The sequence below is a fragment of the Mauremys mutica genome, chromosome 15 (assembly GCF_020497125.1).
Source record: "Mauremys mutica isolate MM-2020 ecotype Southern chromosome 15, ASM2049712v1, whole genome shotgun sequence".
Lineage (NCBI taxonomy): Eukaryota > Metazoa > Chordata > Testudines > Geoemydidae > Mauremys > Mauremys mutica.
In genome coordinates this window covers 30,169,994-30,190,760 of record NC_059086.1, presented here as the reverse complement: position 1 = coordinate 30,190,760, position 20,767 = coordinate 30,169,994, and the positions used below count along the sequence as shown (strand labels likewise).

General features: G+C 58.7%; 1 protein-coding gene across 1 annotated transcript; it reads left to right on the top strand.

Moving 5' to 3' along the window:
- Window positions 1-2,757: 2,757 nt before the first annotated feature.
- UBE2M (ubiquitin conjugating enzyme E2 M) lies at window positions 2,758-16,606 on the top strand. The gene is made up of 6 exons (XM_044989350.1): window positions 2,758-3,080; window positions 6,242-6,336; window positions 7,061-7,099; window positions 7,517-7,620; window positions 9,816-9,879; window positions 15,774-16,606. The coding sequence occupies exons 1-6, from the start codon at window positions 2,972-2,974 to the stop codon at window positions 15,912-15,914; spliced, it is 552 nt and encodes a 183-aa protein (XP_044845285.1). The 5' UTR covers window positions 2,758-2,971; the 3' UTR covers window positions 15,915-16,606.
- Window positions 16,607-20,767: the final 4,161 nt, after the last annotated feature.

Genomic DNA, 20,767 nt, shown 5'->3' with positions numbered 1-20,767 from the left:
CTGTTCTTTTTGCAGATACAGACTAACACGGCTGCTACTCTGAAACCCACAAACAAGGAATTAAATGAGGCCTTTTTATTGAAACGGGGTTGAGCGACCACAGACAACAGCTAGGGTTGCCAGGTGTCTGTTTTTTTACCAGAACGCCTGGTCGAAAAGGGTCCCTGGCGGCTCCGGTCAGCACCGGCGACCGGGCTGTTAAAAGTCCAGTTGGCCGCAATGGCTGGCTCCGCGCAGCTCCTGGAAATGGCCGGCATATCCCTCCAGCTCCTAGGCACAGGGGTAGTCAGTGGGGTTCCGCACGCTGCCTCCCCACCCCCCAGTGCCGGTTCCGCAGCTCCTATAGGCTGGGAACCAATAGCTGGGGCAGTGCCTGAGGACAGGGAAGTTGGTGTCTAGTGCAGGAAGAGGAGTGTCTGGCTGCATGCTGACAGGCTTGGGGGAGCTGGCGCCCAGGGCTAACTCATAACTGGGGGGGAAGGTGTCCCCCCGGCCTTCCATAAATGGAGCCCCGTCTGCCTCGTCAGGCATACGAAGATGCTGGGGCTTGGGGCTTGAGCCCCTGCCAGGCACGCTGGGGTCACAGTTGAAGCCCCTGTGTGCCCTGCAGTGCTGAAGCCCCAACCCCACCGTTCTCCATGGGGCTGAAGCCCCAAGATCTGGTGCACTCTGTGGAGGTGAAGCCCCGAGCCCCTGTATGCCCCGCACCTGCTGGGGCTCCATTTAGGGAGGACTGGGGGGACACCTGCCCCCCTCCCACTCGAGTTACAAGTCAGCCCTGGCCTCTGCTGGGGCTCCCACTGTCGGTCTCTCAGGGGTGGGGCTCCATTTACGGGGTAAACCTGCCACCCTGATTTGTCAGCCCTGGGTGCCAGCTCCCCCAAACCTGCCAGCACCTGGCCCGTCACTGCTTTAGCCCCCACCCCTGTAGCTCTAACTGCCCACTGCCTGCAGTCCACCCATTGACTACCCTGGGTATATTACACAGCATTGTATGTGTTCATTGAATAGGGGCATCTGCGGTGTGAAAACTGTTTCTCTGGAACCCGGACCCTGACAATACCTTGCCCAAGAAATGTGAACCTTGAGAAAAAATAATTGTCTGCCCCAGCCTAGACTTATTTAACTAGATACTTTCATGTCTTTTGGAGCACAACGCAGCACAAAGACCTTCCAGCATTGTTCTGCCAGGCCATGCATTTCTCATGGAATGAAATATGCTGCCAGCTTGTCCACGAGGTAATGGATTTAGGGGACACCTCGGCATTCCCAGATATACCCAACTAGTTTTTTCATCTTAGTCAAACACTCCCCCACCCCCCTTGTTTTTCTTGTACATTTTCTCTCTTGCAGATCTCACAACCTTATGCTGGGTATCAGGCTCTGTAATGTGAACAGATCACACTTCTGAAGTGAGCAAGACGTAAGGCCCAGCGAGGGAGATGTCACCTCTGGGTGTCCTGCCTGATCTCCATGGCTTTAAGAACATCGTTGCCAGTACAGATACAGAAATTATCATCTTGGTGTACATTTCGGAATGATTATGATGACCAGTAGCCTACTGGCTCCCAATAGGTACTTCACATGCCACCTTTGTTGGACGGTTATGTATTTACCTGTAAAACTTTATGCCTCCCTTGTGCCCTCTGCCAGTGGGCACAGAGCAGTTCCTGGGGCATCCCTGTGGCCACCTCCTGCCATCCCAAAAGGCCATGGCACTAGGTGGCTGTGCGACCCCCACTGCTGCCCCCTTCTCTCCCTATCCCCCTGCCAGCCACAGGGCCTTCCCGCTGTATCGTCCCCGTGGCCACCCCGTTCCACCGACGGCCACAGGGTCTTCTGGCTGTGTCATCCCCATGGCCGCTCCCTTCCCCCGACGGCCACAGGGCCTTCCGGCTGTATCGTCCCCATGGCCGCCCCCTTCCCCCGACGGCCACAGGGCCTTCTGGCAGTGTCATCCCCGTGGCCACCCCGTTCCCCCGACGGCCACAGGGCCTTCCGGCCGCATCATCCCCACGGCTGCTCCCTTCCCCCGACGGCCACAGGGCCTTCCGGCTGTATCGTCCCCGTGGCCACCCTGTTCCCCCGATGGCCACAGGGCTTTCCGGCTGTATCGTCCCCGTGACCGCCCCCTTCCCCCGACGGCCACAGGGCCTTCTGGCTGTATCGTCCCCACAGCCTCCCCGTTCCCCCGACGGCCACAGGGCCTTCCGGCCATGTAACAGCTCGGTGGGCCTGGCATGGGCGGCCAGTTGGCATGAGTTTGGTGACCTCTGACCCCAGCCTTGGTAGTACAATGACCAGAGGACCCCATCCCCCATAATACAGAGGTTGGGTTCCCAGCAGGCTGAGGCACGTTTGGGATCGGGATTCTTCCAAATTCCCCTCCCAGAAGCGTCAGCCTCCCTACAAACCCCATGGACCGGAAGTCATTCTGCCCTCACTAAAGATGGCGGCCCGCGGACTTCCGCCCTGAACCATACCCGACCCGCGGGTCCCCGCCCCCAGCCTTTTGGAACGCAGCGTCTTCTCCGCACCGGAAAGGCGAGGGCCCGGCGGAAAGTGCCGAGCGTGTGGCGGAAAGTGCCGAGCCCCGGGTGGGCGGTGCCGAGCGTCTGACGTAGGATGCCGGGCGTCCGGCGGAAAGTGCCGATGCTGTGGCGGAAAGCGGCGAGGCTGGGAGTGGGCGGGGCCCACACCCGGGACGGAATGCAGCCAGGTCCAATCCGTCGGCGGCGGAAGCAGCCGAAGCGCTTCCGGAAAGTGCCGAAGCCCTTCCGGAAGGAGCCGAGCGGGCCGGCCGTTGCCGACGCACCCGCAGCGGCAGCAGCCTGGGCGGCCCCGCTCCGCTTCCCCCCGGGCCCGGCAGCAGCGAGCGACCGACCCGGCCCAGCGCCGGGACCCCGCACAGGCCGCGCCGAGCCCCGCCCCCCGGGCCCGCCCGGGCTCCCGGCCCGGCCCGCCCGGCAGGATGATCAAGCTGTTCTCGCTGAAGCAGCAGAAGAAGGAGGAGGAATCGGCCGGAGGCACCAAGGGCAGCAGCAAGAAGGCGTCGGCCGCGCAGCTCCGCATCCAGAAAGGTACCGCCCGGCCCAGCCCCCCCCTCCCCGGTACCGCCCGGCCCAGGTCCCTCCCCCCCCGGCCCGGTACCGCTCGCCCCAGCCCAGGTCCCCCCTCCCTGGTACCGCCCAGCCCAGCCCCCCCTTCCCTGGTACCGCCCAGCCCAGCCCCCCCCTTCCCTGGTACCGCCCGGCCCAGCCCAGCCCCCCCCTTCCCTGGTACCGCCCGGCCCAGCCCAGCCCCCCCCTCCCCGGTACCGCCCGGCCCAGCCCAGCCCCCCCGCCCCTGGTACCGCCCGGCCCTGCCCAGCCCCCCCGTCCCTGGTACCGCCCGGCCCAGCCCAGCCCCCCCTTCCCTGGTACCGCCCGGCCCAGCCCAGCCCCCCCCTCCCCGGTACCGCCCGGCCCAGGTCCCTCCCCCCCCCTGGCCCGGTACCGCCCAGCCCGGCCCAGGTCCCCCCTCCCCGGTACCGCCCGGCCCAGCCCGTTCCCCTCCTCTTCCTCCCTGGTACCGCCCGGCCCAGCCCGTTCCCCTCCTCTTCCTCCCTGGTACCGCCCGGCCCAGCCCGTTCCCCTCCTCTTCCTCCCTGGTACCGCCCGGCCCAGGTCCCTCCCCTCCTCCTCCCCCCTGGTACCGCCCGGCCCAGGTCCCTCCCCTCCTCCTCCGCCCTGGTACCGCCCGGCCCGGCCCAGGTCCCTCCCCTCCTCCTCCCCCCCGGTACCGCCCGGCCCGGCCCAGGTCCCCCCTCCCCGGTACCGCCCGGCCCGGCCCAGGTCCCCCCTCCCCGGTACCGCCCGGCCCGGCCCAGGTCCCCCCTCCCTGGTACCGCCCGGCCCGGCCCAGGTCCCCCCTCCCTGGTACCGCCCGGCCCGGCCCAGGTCCCCCCTCCCCGGTACCGCCCGGCCCGGCCCAGGTCCCTCCCCTCCTCCTCCCCCCTGGTACCGCCCGGCCTAGATCTCTCTACCCCCATCCCGATACTGCCCAGACCAGACCCTCGTGGGGAACTGCCCGGCCTAGACCCCGCCCCGCCCCCCCACTTCGGTACGGCCCAGTTCAGATCCAGCCCGGATACTCTGACCCTGGCAATACCTGGCATGGTACCGTCTGGCCTGGTCCAGATCTTGATTGGTACCAGCCCCCTCCCTGGCCCAAATTCTCTATCCACCTGACCTGGTACCACCCAGTCCCAATATTGTCTGGCCCTAACCCACTGGTACCATCTGGCCTGGTCCAGATTCCCTGACCACCATCTGGCCCAGACCCACCTACTGGTACCACTAGGATGGGCCCAGATCCCCTCAACTCAAAAGGTGTAACCCAGCTGATGCTGCTCCTAGGGGAGAGACCCGCCCAGACACAAGGGAAACCCCACTCAGAAACATACTAGCTGGTGCAAATCCTGGGGTGATCCACAGATCTCCCCCACCCCACCTTCAGTGAAAAGGTACTGCCTGGCTCAGGTGGGTGCTGGGAGTGGGGTGCCACCCTCCTTCCTCCACTCTGTGCCGCCACCTAGAGCCTGTATTGGTGGGGAGAGACCCCATCCACTCATTGGGAGGCACCCACGCTCAGACCCCATAGATGCCTCCCAATGGGGAAGATCCTCCCCACCTTCCTACACACACACTGGAAGGTGGCTACTCCCCCGTCCCCCACAATGGGTGAAAGCCCCTCTATGCTGTGGGGGCCCGGCATCCCCTGCTCACATCTTGGGCAGACCTCCACGTTCTCCTGCCCATTACAGAATCCCATGAGCCAGGTGACCCTCCTGCTGGGGAATGGGGAAATCCCTCCTCCTCCAAAAGGGCTTCCTGTTCATCTACCCCCACTGGGGCTCTGCTCCTAAGTTCCCTGTAAGCTGTGTGGCCGAGCAGCAGCCTATTTAGCATCAGGCAGGTACTATGGGAATCTGCCCGGGGACCGGTCAGGAGTGGGAAAAATTAAAGGGATCACTGCTCTGCTCCCCCCTCCACCACTTTCTCTGAGAGCCACCCCCCCCATGGAGGTCTTCCCCAATGGGGCCCATGCTCTTCACTGCTGAGGGTTCATACAGCCTCCCCAAGACATGCATACTGAGATGCCCCCGCCTACACACATGCTGGGGAGGGCTTCTCAATGCAACAGGGGGAGGAATATTCACTGGAGGGGTGGGAACAGGCGAGGGGATGGCCACTGTGGCAGGACTCAATATGGGGGCGTTCTTGTGGAGGTCCTTAGACATGGAGGGTCTCATGGGGTTTCCCTGGTGGGGGCGGGGGCCCCCAGTGTGTGTCTGGGGCTCCCGGGGTTCCCCAGGAGGGAAAGAGGACCCCCCCATGTGTGTGTGTGGGTCTCCTAGGGTTTCCCTGGGGGGGGTGGGAGCCCCACCCGATGGGAATCCATGTTCATGGGGGGAGGGGTGAACCCACTGGGGGTCTCTGATGCAAACCCCACCGCATAACAAATCAGGCACACCTGCAGGTAGCGCCAGCTGTGCAAGAGTCTGCAAAGGGCAGAAACCTGGGTTCTCCCCACTTCTGGCTGTGCCCAGAAAGATACCAGGGTCTATCTCCATTGCTTGTGTCCCAGTCTGGAGCTCCAATCCACTCTTCCAGAGGGGGCAGGTCAGTGCCCTTGGCTCCCTCTGCCCCATCGAGAGCTGATGGGGGATCCCGGCTGTGCTCCGGGGACGTGCCCGGTGAGGTTCAGCCTATGTCCTGTTGGGAACGTGTGCCCCCTCCCTGGCATGTTTCTGTGCATTGCCCATCACCATGGGCCTGATCCTGCTGGGGCCCCGTCCCATGAGGGAGGGCAGTCAGAGACCCGGCGCCAGGCTGAGCTGGGACACAGCCTTAGCTCGTCCTGTTGAGTGAGTAGGGCCTGGGCAGAGCTGAGTGCCTGGGGGCTGCTCTCAATATGGCACTTCCCCCCAGTCTGCTCCCTGAGAGCCAGTGTCCTGACCCCAGCCAGAGTATCATGGACCTCCAGTGAAAAGGAGTTAGTAGAGGCCCCAGGTCTGTCTCCCTCCCGGGTTGGGGGGCAGGTCAGGATTGTCCCACCCACTGTTGCAATGCCCCTTTCTGATCCAGAGATCTGCCCCCTATGGAGAGTGCGGTGGGCATGGAGCTCCTCCGTGGGGGGAGGGATCTGGGGTTATCCTCCGAACTGACCCATCTCTCCCTGCTTCCCTCCTGCCTCCCAGATATTAACGAACTGAATTTGCCGAAAACATGCGAAATAGATTTCTCCGACCAGGACGACCTCCTCAACTTCAAGCTAGTTATCTGCCCTGACGAGGTGAGGGGCGGAGAGGGGATCCGGCATGTGGGTGGGGAGCAGGGAGTCCTGCATGCCGGGACTTGACTTTCTCTTCCTGCTCCCGGGAAAGCCCCAGCTGCTGCTCAGCTGATGGGCTCAGCCTGTGCCCAGACTCTGGTTGCTGCTTCCTGCTGGCCCAGGCCCAGGCTGCCAGGCTGCCAGGGGCACAGCTGGTGCTACAGCAGACCTGGGAGGGGGGAGAGGCAGCTGGGCGGCACCTCCGTGTGCATGAGGTGATGGGGTGCTGGAGCCCGAGCCAGTACTCCGGGGAGTGAGATGGGGGCAGGGGCTGCAAAAGATTTCATGGCTCTGCACGTGCCTCTGCTGTCCCAGCCCCAGATCCAGCCCTGCTGGTGCCCCTCAGTCCTGACTATCCCCCCCCACTGCTATCCCAGCTCGCTCACCACAGCCCTGCCGGTGCCCCTCAATCCTGACTATCTCCCCCCCCCGCTCTCCCCCCCCCACTGCTATCCCAGCTCGCTCACCACAGCGCTGCCAGTGTCCCTCAACCCCACCCTGGATCAGGCCCCACAATGCCAGCTGAGCTGAATGGCACGTGGAGGGAGTGTGATCAGAGCCCCTAGCTGCTGCATCTCTGTTACCCTGCACTTGGCTCCATGGGGCCAGGCTGAGCCCAGGCCCCTTGGGGTGCTGGGGGGCCCCCATGAGGATCCTCCCTTGCTGAAGGTCTTTTCTCTTTCAGGGTTTCTATAAAGGGGGGAAGTTTGTCTTCAGTTTTAAGGTAAGTCCCTTCCCTGCCTCTGGGGATTTGCACAGGAGCCTTGATTTGCACAGGAGCCTTGCCCGGCTGGGGGGGAAAGGGGGGCCCTTGGGGCTTCCCCGTGTTGGACTCTCTTCGCACTGTGTGAGAGCCAAGGAGGGAGTGTCGGCCCCACGAATCTGGTGTCCCCTCTCTTGGGAGGGAGGAAGGTGCTGTGTCTGTTCAGGAAGCTGGGGACATGCCCACAGTCCCCCAGAGCTGGCAAGAGGACCCAGGAGTCCGGGCCTCTTGTGCCTTCCTGCTGCGGAGGGAGCAGCACTACGGGTGGGGGGGATTCCAGAGCTCCTGTGAGTTGGTGGGTTCAGGGAGTCTGGGCCCAGCTGCTCTACTGTGGGGGGGCCTTGGGAATGACTCTCCTATCTGTCTGTCTGTCCGCAGGTAGGCCAAGGCTACCCTCATGACCCTCCCAAGGTGAAGTGTGAGACCATGGTGTACCACCCCAACATAGACCTAGAGGGCAACGTCTGCCTAAATATCCTCAGGTAGGGAGCGCACCCGGCCGCCCCACTCTCACTGCTACCCCCAGGCCGGTCTGGGGGATTGCCCCACTCACGCAGATCGGGGAGGAGGGCGGCCCCTCTCCAGCATCAGGATCCTTCCCTGCCCCACCTACACAGATCGGGGGTGGGGAGATATGGGGTGTGACCTGATGTCTAGAATGGACCTCACTGAGAGTGCACACTCAGAGCAGACTGCAAGAAACAGGGCAGGCACATGCCAAAAACTGGTGATTTTAACTACAGGTAGATTCACCAAACCAGTAGCAAATGAGCTGCAATACCACACCGGTTAATAAGAAGCCCAACACAGCCCTCTTATAGGCGTTCCAGCCAGTGGTTCCCATCCCAACAAACTGGTCTGATATAGTGAAAGGTTACTGAAAACCCAATTCACCCTGTGTGAGGTTCCACCAGTCCCACACCGAGTCAGAATGTATCTCAGATCTTACCCGGGTATCACTCTGTCAGCCAATCTTTAGTAAACTAACTGAGAATGTATTAATAAAAAGAATAGTTATAAATGGTTAAACGATCATATACATACAAATGATTGCGAAGTCCTGACTGCAGGCTCGTAGCGGTGATGGAATAGACGGCTGGCTTGGAAAGTCTCTCTGGTAACATCCAAAAGATTGGACGGTCCTCGGTCCGTTGTTCAAAATGCTCCTCTTAGAGCAGGGGAGGGCAAACTTTTTGGCCCGAGGGCCACATTGGGTTGCCAAACTGTACGGAGGGCCGGGTAGGGAAGGCTGTGCCCCCCAAACAGCCTGGCCCCTGCCCCCATCCGCCCCCTCCCACTTCTCGCCTTGTGACTGCCCCCCTCAGAACTCCTGACCCATCCAACCCCCACTGCTCCTTGTCCCCTGACTGCCCCCTCCTGGGAGCCCCCCCCACCCCCTATCCAACCCCGCTTGTTTCCTGCCTCTTATTCACAGCCCCGCCCCCAGACAGGCCCCCTGGGACTCTCACGCCTATCCAACCCTCCCACCCCGATCTCCCCCGCCCCCGAACCTCTGCCCCACCCAACCGGCCCCTGTCCCCTGACTGCCCCCTGGGACTTCCTGTCCCTTATCCAACCCCTCCCTGCCCCCTTACCATACTGCTCAGAGCGGCAGGAGCTTGCAGCCCTGCTGCCCAGCCTGAGCCCGCCGTGGGCCAGAGCGCTGGCAGTGTGGTGTGGTGAGGCGAGGCTGTGGGGGAGGGAGGACAGCAGGGGAGGGGCTGGGGGCTAGCCTCCCTGGCCAGGAGCTCAAGGACAGGGCAGGACGATCCCACGGGCTGGATGTGGCCCATGGGTTTAGTTTACCCACTTCCCTCTTACAGGAAAGAGGCAAACTGGAGATGTCTCAGGTGCCTTTTATATCCTCTGCCATGTGTATGGAAAGTTACTGTCCCAAACAAAGCCTACAGCCTGTGTGTATGGACAAAGATAGAGTCTGAGATCACGTGTCCACATCACCTGCCCTTACATGTTTTACTGAATCACAGGGGTGGCCACTGGCTCCTTGCGCTCTGAGGTGTCCTCCGGAAGAGAGTTGGTTCTTCTGAGTAGTCCATTCACAGTGGGCTGGGGAGACTGAATGTTAACTACCTTGTGGGTGTTACCCGAAGGACAAACGCGTGTCGGATACAGATACGTAGCCAATCTTCACACCTTCAGATGCCGTGGTGATCCGTGGATTTAACCAGGATAATTGTATTTGACTTTTCCATTGACACCTCACATGATAGACTTGGTATAAGATTTGTTGCAATTGTATAACAGTGGTAGCAACTGCTACAAATGGTCATCTTCAATCCTACAGCATCACGGGGGGAATCCCCTGTGGCCCACCCCCATGGAGCTGGGGGGGGAATATGGGGGATCCCCTGTGGTCTGCCCACAGGGAGCAGGGATGGGGGAGGGATATGGGGGATTCCCCTTCAGCAGCACTGACCTTCTCCTTACATACAAGTCTTGGAGGCAACGCCTCCTCCCATAATCTCCATGATCCCCACCCCCCAGTCAGATTCCAATGTGATCCCCACCCCAAAACCTCCTCCCCCCCACTTGCCACCTGTCTGGCTCTCCTCCCCAGTCAGAACCTGGGATGATCCCCTGCCGCCCAAGTGTGGTGTCGCTCCTCTCCTAGGCTTGGCCGCAGGGTCCTCACTCATGGCTCTTTTCTGCCCCGCAGAGAGGACTGGAAACCCGTACTAACAATAAACTCTATAATTTATGGTCTGCAGTACCTCTTCTTGGTGAGTACCGGATGGGGGTGAATGTTTCACCTGCACCGCTGGAGGGTGGGGGGCAGGCGTGTGTGTGGGGGGGACATGTTGTGGGGGCCGTGGGGCAGAAGGCGGGAGGGACCTGGTGTCCCCTGCACTGTTCGGAGTGGAGGTAGCCCTGGCATTTCAGCAGGGCTGGGAAGGGGTGTGGTTGCTTCCTGCAATGTGTTTGGGGGCTGGTCGTGGGGTGCTGATCTCTGTCCTCTTGCAGTTTGGGGGAGCGGTGGGGTGATTTTTTCCTAGGGTCTCTGGGCAGGCTATGGTGTGTGCGTGGGGCAGTCCCCTGAGAGCCGAGGGAGGCACTGGCAGGTTACTCTGTGCCAGGGCTGGGGGGGTTGGCGTAGCTGTGTGCTGAGCTGCCTGCAGTGCCATGCTCCAGTCCGCATGGCCTATTGCCTGGCAAGGCCCCGGGGCCGGCTCTCCTGTGTGTTTCCATCTCTTCAGGTCCCTGGTGCTCTGCTCGGCCCTGCCCAGGGCTCCCTCACCCTGGCGCAGGCTGGGTGCCCTGTGGCTCTTCCCGCGGGCATGACTGGTTGCTGTGTCCTTGGGGGGCGGAGCTGCCACCCAGCCTGGGGCAGCCTGCCAAGAGCCCATCGCCCACGATTGGGATGTGGGGTCTCTCCTTTGGCTCAGCTGCTGCATCCCTGGTGCCTTGGCCTGACTCTGACACAATTGATGGAGCCTTTGGGGGGTCCTGGAGCTTCCCCTAAAGACTCTGGTCAACCTGATGGGTGCGGAGAGCCGCCCGAAAGGGGACAGGGGGCAACGGGCTGAGCAGCATCTGCCAGCAGCCTGAAATGGGTGAGCTTGGTGGACTGTTAACCCTGAACCCTAATGACAGGCAGCTTTAAATAGTAGCATCGTGAAATATTTCGCTGCCGTTCTCTTGAGCAGAGGCGTTCAGCAAATGTGCTTCTCCCCACAACCCCTTATCTGTCTCTTTCTTGAGGCAGTTCTACAGTCAATTAAAATCCCCAGGGGCAGAATCAGTAGAGTCCAATGTAATGTTAAAATACATCCTGCAGGTGGAAATCAATACACACATTCCCGTCTATCCCTCCTCTCTCCCCCCATCACTGTGGTAGTTGAGCACCTCACAATCTTCCGTGGATTTATCCTCACACAGCCTTGTGGGGCAGGGCCCTTTATACCCATTGTACAGATGGGGCAGTGAGGCACGGGGATGGCTGGTCACACAGGGGCAGTGACAGCGCAGGGAAGAGATGATGCAGCTCCCAAGTTCTCTAACCATTGGGCCATCCTGCCCCTTTAATGGACAGCAATGGCACGATTTCCAAGGCCCTGCAGAGTGCAAGGGGATTAGGTCTGAACTCTGCCCTGTCGCGTGCATTCCAAGCAGGCTGCAGGATAAAAGTCCCGTGATGTGCTAGCTTGTAAAGACACCCTCTAACTTCCTTAAAAAGAAACCGATGCTTCTCCTTGAGTTTAAGACCAGGAAGAGACCATTAAATCTGGGCTGACCTCCCATACGACGAGGTTTGGCAGACCTCGATTGTTGGTGTTTTGTAATTTTGATGGATCATATTGTTTTTCTTTTACGCATTTTTTCAATTTTTATCCATTTCAGTGTTGACAATTTTTCAAAATGATGGGGTTTAAGCGTTTCTATTGTTTACAATTTTCACACGTGTAGAAAATGATTGGAGAGGGCCGGACAATTATGTAGTGACCTTAGACGCTGAGATTTGAAGTTAGTTTTATCACTGTTAAAACCTAGTTGTCCACATATGTCAAATGATACAAAGTAAATAGCCTGAAATCAAACTCCAGTGAGTTCTTAAGCAACGTTTTTCTTTCTTTGCCTCCTGTAATTTTTGATGCTCAATGGAAACGTTTTTCATTGGTTGGTGGATGCGCAGTGACAGTGACGTTTACTGACACTTGCCAATTACGATGTGATCCTGCCGAGCTGCTAAATTCCATCCTCTCACTGCTGCACTGAGCCCAATAACCTGAGTTTGGCTAAAGCATCTCCCAGGAAAGGGATCTGGGCTGGATCTGAAGCCATCAGGAGACAGAGAATTCATCGCTTCCCTTGGTAGTTGGTTCCAGTGGTTAATGGCCCTCACACTGTTAAAGTTTTGTGCCTTTATTTCTAATTGGAATTTGGCCTCAGCTTCCAAACCTTCTTGTTCTGCTTTTCCCTGCTAGATTAGAACCTTTTAGTGTGTGCGCTGGAATCTAGTCTTTTCACAGTGCGATGGTTTGTGGGAGGGGGTCCATGGGAGCAGCCTCCAGCTTTCCCTGAGCTTGGCCTTGGTTCTGAATCTGCACCACAAAGGGTCACACCCAGCACCCCCTCGGCCTCAGCAGCTGTTTGGAGCCTGATTCTGGGTGTGAGCCTGGCTAGGTGTGAGCCTTCCCCTTTCAAAGTGACCCACAAAGGGGTTTAAAAACCAGAAATGGGGCTTGTCCCCTCACACACATTTATAGTGAATTTTGGAGATTTTTCTCCGTTTTTTCCACCTTAAAAAGGTTGGGAATGTCAGATCTGGGTTTTCCTGGTGTAGGCTGGAGAATCTATGGGAAGATTTTGGGATGTTTCTTCTGTGGGGGTGCTGATGTTTTAACAGTGCTGTCCTTTCTCCAAAATGGTCTTCAGGCATTGGAGTTAAATGGATCTTGAATATTTGACATAACTATGGGTTGTTTGCCTTGTTGTGGTAGCCGGGTTGGTCCAGGGTATCAGAGAGACAAGGCAGGTGAGGTAATATCTTTTATTGCAGTGGCTCTCAACCTTTCCAGACAACTGTACCCCTTTCAACAGTCTGATTTGTCTTGAGTACCCCAAGTTTCACCTCACTTAAAAATGACTTGCTTACAAAATCAGACCTAAAAATATAAGTGTCACAGCCAATAGTTCTGACAAATTGCTTCATTTTCATTTTTACCACATAGTAAAATAAATCAATTGGGATATAAATATTGTACTTATAATATATAGAGAAGTATAAACAAGTCATTGTATGAAATTTTAGTTTGTACTGACTTTGCTGGTGCTTTTTATGTAGCGTGTTGTAAAACTAGGCAAATATCTAGATGAGTTGACGTACCCTCAGAAGACCCCTGTGTACCTCCAGGGGTGCACGTACCCCTCGTTGAGAACCATTGTTTTATTGCACCCACTTCTCTGTGAGAGAGACAAATTGGCCTGCCAAATCCAGGGTTGTGGGCTCAATCCTTGAGGGGGCCATTTAGGAAACGGGGGTAAAAATTTGTCTGGGAATTGGTCCTGCTTTGAGCAGGGGGTTGGACTGGATAACCTCCTGAGGTCCCTTCCAGCCCTGATATTTTATAATAACTTGCTAGCGTACACAGAGCTCTTCTCCAGATCTGGGAAAGGTTCTCAGGTGTAACAGCTTAATACAAGGTGGAACAGATTGTTTAGTATAAGGAATTAATTAACAAGGGACCCATTCATAGTGAAGTAGTCTATTAACACCTCTGCAGTTATAGGACCAAAAAGGTGGGTTAGTGGGTAACAGATTGTTATAATGAGCCGTAAATCCACTGTCTTTGAGTCCATGATTTTTCGTGTCTAGCAGAGTTATGAATTTAAGCTCCCAGGCTCATCTTTTGAAGGTGTTGCAGAGGTTTCCTTAGAGGACGAGAATCGAGAGGCCAGATGCAGAGTCAAGTATCAGGAGGTAGCTGTGTTAGTCTGTATCTACAAAAACAGCAAGGAGTCTGGTGGCACCTTAAAGACTAACAGATTTATTTGGGCATAAGCTTTCGTGGGTTTCAGTTGCATCTGAAGAAGTGGGTTTTTTACCCACAAAAGCTTATGCCCAAATAAATCTGTTAGTCTTTAAGGTGCCACTGGACTCCTTGTTGTTTCTGCAGATACAGAGTGATCGCTGTGTGAAAAGTGTTTGCTCAGAGATAAGGGTGGTCTTGTCTCTCACCGTTTTTCTGTGTGAGTTCATTAGCAATCGTAGCGATTGTCCTGTTTTGCCCATGTAGTTGTTGTTGGGGCGTGTAGTGCACTGGATAAGGTACACCACATGTAATAGGCGTGTGTACAATCCATGGGACAGGGCCCAAGATGGCGGCGGTGGCGGAGGAGTGGCTCCTGTCGGAGGGGAAGGAGGCGCCATGGGCTTGGCGCACCTCTCCCCGGCCCCCCAGCTCCAGGGGGGCCCGGCGCCCTTGGAGCGGCTCCCTCAGAGCAACATGCTGGTGGGGCCGCCCATCCTCAGCTTCCTCTCCTAAGAGGAGATCAGCCAGCTCCACCTGGTGAGGGGCGGGGCTGAGGGGGGCTGGGTCATCAGCTCCTCCTGGTGGTGGGCAAGGGGGACCGGGAAGGCAGCGCAGGGGAAGGGGGGAATATCAAGCCAGGGCCTGATTGAACCTACGGCCCTGCTGCGGGTGCCCCCTGAGTCCGTCATGTCTGTCCCTACAGCTGGGAGGGTTGGGGTGAAATCCCCCCCCCCCCCGCCCGGGTTTTGTCTAATGCAATTACTCAGGTCTGTCTGGAGGAAAAGGAGGTGGGCGGAAGGGGAGAAGGGCCCTCTGTCACCATCTCTTGCAGTCTGATGTCGCCAGCTGGACCGATCTTACCTCAGTACTGTGCTGGAGTTATGGAAAAGCCAGGCAATTTCCCCCCCCCTCCCCCCCCCGACTTCTGTTCAGCAGCTTCTTAGTTGGGGGATGCATTTGTTCCCTTCCCCCCCCTCCCCGGCAAATAAGAGCCCCTGTGTTAAGCGTTTTGGTTTATTTGCCTCGGGAGGCATCCTATTTGTTTGCTCATCAGTTTCCTTACTTAATTGTTACATTCATCTCCTGTATGATTTAGTTGGGTTTGGTCCTGCTTTGAGCAGGAGGTTGGACTAGATGACCTGCTGAGGTCCCTTCCAACCCTGATATTCTGTGACTGGCGGGTGCGCGTGTGGGGGAGTTATCCTCCTAGCAGTGAAGATACAGCTGCAGGTTTTGCATCAGTTGTTCTGAGAGGGTCTGGTGCTGCTTTGAGTGGGTGGGGAGCCTGCTTCTGATGGATGTGGGGGGCTGTTTGCAGACCAGGGGAGGGGGTTCGGGAAAGATTTCTTTCTGGATGTGATCCCCATCCAGTATGGGTTGTGATTGTTACCTGATATCCCGTGTGGACCCTGGAGCGGTAGGAACAACCAGGGGTGTGCCGTAGGAGTGTCTTTGTTAGACACGGAAAGTCAATAAAGACGCTGGATTTATGGCTTATTACAGCAACCGATGATGCGCTAACCCTCCTTTGTCCTACGCCTGCAGAGGTGTGTTAAGTGCCCACTTCACCTTGAACGGTCTCTGACAACATAATTAGAGGTAACGCTGCAGGGATTTCAAACAAGCTGACTGTGGCCTGGGCTACATGCAGAGATTGTACCACTGTCACTCCGTCAGCTAGGAGTGACGTGTTACGCGCGCACTGACAGTGGTATAACCTTAGCCTGGCTGCAGTTATACTGTCTTATACCACTATAATGGCATCCGCTGTATGTGATGTACTGCGTTAACTGTAGCGGGGTAGTTGGTGATACAACTTTCTGTTGCTACGCTAGTGCTGATCTAGAGCTTGACAAAGGAGGTCAGTATCCACCCCCATTTTACAGGTGGGGAAACTGAGGCACTGACGGGCGGTGGCGAACCAGGTATAGAACCAGGTGTCACAGAGTCTCCTTTGGTTAAAGTGGCTGGAGGTGGGGGATGCAGCGAGGGGCCTACGGAAGTGAGACTAAGGATCGTTTTGCAGCTGAACTCGGGGAAGGACAGTAGGGCTGATGCGTGGCAGGGGGGTGCAGCCCTGACTTGCGGGGGGCGGTGATCAGGGTCATGGCCAGCCTCTAACTCTGTCTCCTCCCCGTCCGCAGGAGCCAAACCCTGAAGACCCCCTGAACAAAGAGGCTGCCGAGGTCCTTCAAAACAACAGACGCCTGTTTGAGCAGAACGTGCAGCGCTCCATGCGGGGCGGCTACATCGGCTCCACCTACTTCGAGCGTTGCCTCAAATAGAACTGACCAGCCGCCCCCACCCCTCCCACGAGGGACTCTGCCAACACCGCTGCCTTCAGCCACCGGGGGGCATGGGAGCCTGGCACCGGCAGGGCCCCCCTCGCTGCTCACGGCCTCTGCCCCTGGCAGCCTTCCCCCCACTCCCACTGGAGGGGAGGTGGCTGCTGAGGGATGGGGCAGGGCTTACATTTGCATCCCCTGCCCCACCCATACAGCCCCCTCTTCCCTATTGGTCGCTCTCCTGCTGGTTTCCCAGCACGCTCAGGCCCCGAGCAGAGCGCCCTCTAGCCGTGGCCCAGTGTGAGCGCACTGGCTCCTCCCCCTGGCTTCGCAGAGCACATCTATTTATTAGGCGGGGGGCTGCAGCAGGGGTGTAGGGCAGGCCGGGGGTGCATGCAGTCCTGCCGTGGGGGGGGCCGGGCCCGCCCCTCCCCTTTTACATCCCTCTTGTGTCTGGTTTTTAAAAACAAAGCGCCCCACTTACAGCAAAGCGAAGGCTGATTATCCAATGGGACTGGGCTGGAGGTGGGGCCGGGGCTGATCGAACCCCGCCCCCTTCTGCCCCAGGCCTCACCCCCCCAATGAACTGGTTCTTTGCCACGCTGGGGCCTCCTGCCAGCCCCGGGGCCATGAAGCCACTGTACTCTAGCGTGTCGGGTTATTAAAGGGGAATGTTAGCGCACCTCACTGCCCAGGGCCTGTCTGTGCCTTATTGCTCCGCCGCCCACTCCTCGAGGGGTCTCTCCTCGAGGGGCTGCCCACCCAGCTGCCCCAGCAGGGGGCACAGGAGTCCATATCTCCCCCCAGCCTCCCCTCCCTGCTTAGAATCATAGAATATCAGGGTTGGAAGGGACCTCAGGAGGTCATCTAGTCCAACCCCCTGCTCAAAGCAGGACCAAGTCCCAACTAAATCATCCCAGCCAGGGCTTTGTCAGGCCTGACCTTAAAAACCTCTAGGGAAGGAGATTCCACCATCTCCCTAGGTAACCCATTCCAGTTCTTCACCACCCTCCTAGTGAAAAAGTTTTTCCTAATATCCAACCTAAACCTCCCCCTCTGCAACTTGAGACCATTACTCCTTGTTCTGTCATCTTCTACCACTGAGAACAGTCTAGATCCATCCTCTTTGGAACCCCCTTTCAGGTAGTTGAAAGCAGCTATCAAATCCCCCCTCATCTCTTCTGCAGACTAAACAATCCCAGTTCCCTCAGCCTCTCCTCATAAGTCATGTGCTCCAGCCCCCTAATCATTTTTGTTGTTCTCCGCTGGGCTCTTTCCAATTTTTCCACATCCTTGTAGTGGGGGGCCCAAAACTGGACACAGTTCTCCAGATGAGGCTTCACCAGTGTCGAATAGAGGGGAATGATCACGTCCCTCGATCTGCTGGCAATGCCCCTACTTATACAGCCCCAAATGCCGTTAGCCTTCTTGGCAACCAAGGCACACTGCTGACTTAGCCCCAGCAGCAAGATGGGCCCCAGGCCTCTGGCCTGCTGTGCTGTTTGAAGTGGCTTGTGGGTAAGAAGTGGGGGTTGACCCCCCCTGCTCCCCAGCACAGCGGGTAGCTCCTCCCTCTCTGTGCACTTCTGCGGCTGGCTTAGAAACCGCCAAGCCTTGTTGGTGGGTGTTCGCTGCCCCGGGGCTGCCCAAGCAGGCCTGAGAGAAGGACAGATGTGCAATGGTGGAGGGGTAAAGCCATAATATGGGCTCATGAGATGCAACTGCTGCCCCCTCCTGGCTAGGAAGGGAAGGGCTGATCTCTGGTGCCAGGGTGAGACTCAAGTAGCCAAGAGGGGGCCCAGCTGCCTGGAAGTGGGGGATGGGTGTCCAGCCTCTGGATGAGTCACTGTTGCCTCTTCCCCTGCTGCGGAGCTGCCTGGGGCTCAGCATGGAGGGAGAATTCCCCATCAGAAGGAAAGTGTAGGGCGGGTGGGTGGCCTGTTCCTACAGCTGCCTGGCCTGTGGCAGCCAGTTCTGTCTGCATGTAATCTGCAGCCTGGGTGCTGCAGCAGCTTCTGTGGGGTCCTCTGCCCCTGTGTGCACCCTCGGAGGGGAGAGAGTGGAGCCAGCTGCACTAAGGGGGTGGTGGCTGGGGGATGTTTGCAATCTAAGCTCCTTTACCTGCTTCCTGCAGGTTCTGGGCCCTGCTGCCGACCCACCTTCCAGGCACCCTGGAGGACTGCCTTTGCTCCTCTCTGGCAGGGTGTGGACTGAGCTCTGATATGTGCCCTTGCCGAACCAGCACCGCGTGGGCGCCTTGGTGGGGGTGGCCATCCCTGTGGCAAGGAGGCTGCTAAGAAGCTGGGATCGGGCCTCCTCGCCAGGCCTGAGGCAGTGTGAAATGTTGTCTCCCCATGTCCCACAGGGGCTGAGCCATGGTGGCGGGGGGCTCGGTTCCGCATGGAGCAGGGCTGGCGGATGAGACGAAGGGGTGGGGGCTGTGAGGGCAGTTTCCTGCCCAGGAGCAGGGAAGTGTCACTTTGCTGTCCTGTTATCCCCCACGCTGGGCTGTTTGTGCTGGAGCCCCGCTTGCAGATGAAGTGATTTCCCCCCCCTGCCCTGACTGGGCAGCCCCTTGTCCCCTTTTCCTCACTGGGCTGGGGCTCCAGGGGTGCTAAGGTTGGACGGGATGGTTGTGATCATCTCGTCCCATCGCTGGCCAGCCCAGGCTGTCACGCCGCCGCTCCCCTGGGTGGCCTCTGGGGAGATGGGGGTTGGCCCTTGCATTGCTATGGCTGGTGTACTGCTTGTGTGTGCAGTCCTGATGCAAGGAAGGCCCAGTCCCTGCCCAGCGGGGCTTTTAGCCCTATGGATCCAGAGCCCTGGGGACCGCTGCTGTCACTGGGCCCTGGGATGAGGCTGTGTAGCAGCCAGGGGCCAGGTTGGGTGAGTGGGAGTACGGCCGCCCCAGAGGGATGCCAGGACCTGGTAGGGAGCCACATGCTTCAGAGGGCTGTGTGGGGAAGGGCCAGGGGATGACCCAAGAGTGTATATGGCCCAGGGACCACTTGGGAGAGGAAATGGGGTTTATAAGCCCCCACCTTGGGCAGGTGCAATGATCATGAGGCGAGAGGAACCAGGGGAGGGGGGTGTCAATTTTGATCCAGCAGTGACCCTGCAATAACAGCGTTTGGTTCCTGCAGCTCCCCACCCCCCATAGCCTTGCCCCAACTTGTCCCTTTCCCCCCCACTACCAACCCCACCCTGCTTCCCACACAATCTCCTCAATTGGGCTCCTCCTTCCCACCCTGCCCCCTGCTTCCCACACACATTTCTCAGCTGGGCTCCTGCTTCCCAGCCCTACCCATAGTCCCACCTCAACTTGTCCCCTTCCCCCCACACTCAGCACCCCCCACTAACCAGCCTCCTGCTTTCCACACCTTCTCAACTGAGCTCCTGCTTCTCCCTGCCCCCAGACCCCCTGCATCATAGCCCCACGCAGTCCTGTCCCCTTGACCCATTTCAACCCCCACTTAACCTGCCTCCCTGACTGACTGTAGTCCAATCCAACCACCCCCGCCTTCTCCAATGTATCCCCTGCCCTCACCTCCCTGCCATCCTGCCACCACCCCCTTCCCCTCTGCTCTATCCAGCCCCTTCCTCTGCCCCACCCTCCCCCAGACTTCTATCAGCTCCCTGCCCAATGCACCCCAGCTTCCGCACCCCTCCCCCTGCTCCCACTCCACTCACATCCCAGCCCCTCCCTCTGCCCCACCCTAGGATTGCAAGGTGTCCGGTTTTCAAGGGGAACTCCTAGTCAGAAAGGGACCCTGGTAACTCTGGTCAGTACTGCTGACTGGGAAGTTAAAAGCCCAGCTGGTGGTGCAGCAGGGCTCCTGGGAAGTGGCTTGCATGTCCCTCTGGCTCCTACACATAGGGGCAGCCACAGGGGCGTCATTTGCTGCTCCTGCCTGCAGGTGCCTCCCTGAGTGCTGGCTCCGCAGCTCCCATTGGCTGGGAGCTGCGGCCAATGGGAGCTGAGGGGGTAGTGTGCCCAACCCCTGGGTTGCCCCTCCGCCTAGGAGCTGGGGCCCGGAGGGACATGCCCGCGCTTCCTAGGAGCTGCCTGAGGTCAGTGCTGCCTGGAGCCCTCACTGGCTCCTGCACCCCAATCCCCTGCCCCAGCCAGGAGCCACCTCCTGCACCCTGAACCCCTCATTTCTGGCCCCGCCTGGCTCCAGCACCCCCGCTGGGGTGACCAGACAGCAAGGGTGAAAGGTGGGGGTGGGGGGTAATAGGAGCCTACATAAGACAAAGCCTGAAATATCGGGTCACAAGAGCAGGGCATTGGGTCACCCTACCCAGGTCAGAGCCCGCAGCCCCTCCCCCAGCCCCGGGAGGGGGATGGAGCGAGTGGGGGCGGGGCCTTGGGAAAGGGGCGGGGTAGGGGGCGGGGCTGAGGGTTCGGTTTTCTCCCATTACTAGGGTGACCAGACAGCAAAGGTGAAAAATCAGGACCGGGGTGGGGGGTAATAGGAGCCTATATAAGAAAAAGACCCCAAAATCGGGACGGTCCCTATAAAATCAGGACATCTGGTCACCCTACCCATTACAAAGGTGGCGCCTCACACTCCCCCCGGCCCCCACCGGCTCCCCGCCCACCCGCCATCACCCCCAATTCTGCCCCCACCCGCTCAGCCCCTCCCCGTGTCTCTCCTGCTGGGGGCGGGGCGCTAGAGCGCGGGGGTGCCTCTCTAGCCCGCCTCTCTGTGCTCTGCCGGGGGGCGCTCTGCACTTGCTCTCGATGGTGACTTCCGGGAGGGGGAAACACACACACACTCTCTCTCTCTGTGGTACCCGCGGGGGCGGGGCTCCGCCCACCACCACCGTCACCTGACGCCCCGCCCTTCGCG